General features: G+C 36.0%; 2 protein-coding genes across 2 annotated transcripts in view; both read left to right on the top strand.

The window, feature by feature from the left end:
• On the top strand, nt 1–2,525 carry LOC109587702 (E3 ubiquitin-protein ligase UBR4-like). The gene is made up of 7 exons (XM_020003924.1): nt 1–176; nt 786–1,018; nt 1,239–1,448; nt 1,814–1,942; nt 2,102–2,262; nt 2,325–2,405; nt 2,500–2,525. The coding sequence occupies exons 1-5, from the start codon at nt 62–64 to the stop codon at nt 2,246–2,248; spliced, it is 834 nt and encodes a 277-aa protein (XP_019859483.1). The 5' UTR covers nt 1–61; the 3' UTR covers nt 2,249–2,262; nt 2,325–2,405; nt 2,500–2,525.
• Nucleotides 2,256–2,525, top strand: part of LOC109587700 (E3 ubiquitin-protein ligase UBR4-like) — a gene marked incomplete at its 3' end in the record, with an annotated part of 7,954 nt that continues 7,684 nt past the window's right edge. Inside the window, exons 1-2 of the mRNA XM_020003922.1 lie at nt 2,256–2,262; nt 2,325–2,337. Coding sequence (XP_019859481.1) covers nt 2,256–2,262; nt 2,325–2,337 — 20 coding nt within the window. The remainder of the gene's footprint in view (nt 2,263–2,324; nt 2,338–2,525) is intronic.

The following is a 2,525-nucleotide window of genomic DNA, read 5'->3' as shown; positions in this document are numbered from 1 at the left end:
TGAGGATCTAGCAGGAGAGGGAGGGCCCCAAGTGCAGACTGTTCCTATTCTTAATGTCCCCATGCTTCCTAGCAGTGGCCAGAGGACTGAGCCCAAGGATAAGGTTGATGGAAGTGCTCAGGATGTTAATTCTGAGGCTGACAATCAAAATGACAGCAGTGGAGAAGAAGATGCAGGTATACATGTATATGTACACTGTACATGTACATGTACTTTATGCATGTACATGTACCATATTTGAATTTTTTCTGAAAGTACATGTACTTGTAGTTCGATTTTGGTGAAGTACTGTAGATATACAAGGTGGTGAAGATATACATGTACATGTGTAGTAGTGCAACACTATTAAATTTGGCTTTATTATAACACAATTTATAATTATATGTACATATTCTGTGCTTGTTCATGTGATCCTTGTAGATAAAATTTAATGCGGAAAAACTTAAGAAAATGGATACATGTACCGTAAATGTTCAAATAAAAGCCCGGGCGTTTATTTCTTTCCAGGAGAAAAAAATTGCGTAAAATAAAAAAAGAAAAAGTAAAACTGGGATTCGAACCCGGACCTCCAGGTCGGAGGCACTCAGCTTAACAAGTTAGGCCATTTGGGACACTCTAAGAATTGTGGTACTTATTTTGAGTAAAATATGTGTATCTATACTTGAAGATTCTTAGTACCAGGCGTTTATTCAAGCCCGGTCTTTATTTGAACATTTACGGTACATGTACATATTTAATATTGTATTTTCATGTACACATGCATAACCATACAACTCTATTCTCAGAGGATTCCAGTTTCCTTGATATCTATGAAGATAAGTTGGTCAGTGAGGGTGTGGTCAATGATGAGAGGGAGGAGTCAACCGGAGGTGACACCCCTAAAGAAACCAAACCCTCCGAAGAGACCAGAGTATTATCAAAGGACCACAGACTGAGACTGAGGCTGTTAACAGCTCTCTCTGAGCATTTGGAGGTCGTGGAGAAAGTGGGAGGAGTCAGAGGATTACCGTACATGCAGGTAATATTAATAGAATGAATTCGCTCTACATTTATATACTGCACTAATTTTAGAATTTCTCTTTAATTTTAGTTGATAATAAATGACGTTACTAACATTGCATCAGTTTAATTTAGTAATGATAAAAAATTCCTAACCGAATTGCTAAAAATAGTGTGCAAAATTAACACTGAATAAATAATTGTAATAAAATAATTAATATATTATTTTAATTTTTTAGGTTATTGTTTTCCTTTGTGGTTATCTTGAAGGTGATTCTAAGGACAATAAAGCTTTTAGCTCCCTGCTGTCGGCCATTTTGAAACTGCTAGAGAGACAGGAGGTCTCGGTCCTGATAGAGAGGTCCTCGTCATCTGAAGGTTCTTTACTGATGCTCCGATTCTTGAACATAATAATGAGCAGGAAGAGAATCAGAGCAGATAAGAATGAGGTCTGCTGCATGTACATGTACTTGTTTTTGATTTACTTTTGTTCCTTTATTGCATTTGTGTGTGCAGTACAATGAAAATTGTTTCTCAAATTCTACTATTACATGTACATGTACAATGTACATGTACATGTATGTACATGTAGAAAGTTTGAGCTGATATTCCAAGCACAAATTTTTTTGAGCAAATTTGGAGTGGGTTGTACAAAATTTGGAGTCGGTCGTACACTGTATATGTATTATTATTATTATGCTTTTTTCCAAAAATTGCCCTTGATGTACTTGTATTTATATTTTCAATTTTTATGTTGACCAACAGTTCATGTACTTTTAAATTTTTTACTTCTCTCTTTCTTTTCCTCTTGCAGGGTTCTTCTTCTGCTAATAGGTTATGGAACTACACTGCTAAGCACCTTCTCTCGTGGAACTGTATGTCATACTGTCTCAATGTACTCAAAGGACTTTTGAAAGATAAGAATAAGTTCAAAGTTGAAGAAGTAAGAAATACATGTAATTGAAGTTACTATTTTTAACCTTAAATTCTCTTGTATAAAAAATCATTATCATCTAATTCTCTTTCTTTCTCCTTTCCTTCCTCCCTCCCTCTCCCTCCCCCTCCCCCCTCTTTCTCTCCCCCTCTCTCTCTTTCTTTCTAGTCTTCCTCTACTAGTTCTGATCTATTGAAGCCTCATCCTCAGTCCTCAGTCTTGGACTACAGTCCTTTCTTTCAGCATCAATATGTCAAGTATCATTCCAGTGATGTCTTTGAGTGTTATCCTGTACTACTGCAGACATTGTATTAGCTCTGCCATGTCAGGTACTTGTACTTTTTTATAATAATTTTGTTTATTATTGTTGTTGTTTTGTTGTTTTTGTTAGTTGAAGAAGTTTTGTGAGAAGTCTACATCGTCAGCTTTAAGTGTTGAGTTTAACACTGAATGGATGGAAACACTTTGTGAAGTAAAAAATAGAAAAATGATTTCCTCACTTACACTTTATTGCTGAATTTTCCTTTCTTTTTTCCTCCTCCTCCTCTCTCTCTCTCTCTCCTCAGTATTTCATGGCCACCTCTCACCTCAC

The sequence above is a fragment of the Amphimedon queenslandica genome, unplaced genomic scaffold, assembly GCF_000090795.2.
Source record: "Amphimedon queenslandica unplaced genomic scaffold, v1.1 AMPQUscaffold_12476, whole genome shotgun sequence".
In the NCBI taxonomy this organism is placed as follows: Eukaryota; Metazoa; Porifera; class Demospongiae; order Haplosclerida; family Niphatidae; genus Amphimedon; species Amphimedon queenslandica.
This window is presented reverse-complemented; position numbering and strand designations above follow the sequence as displayed.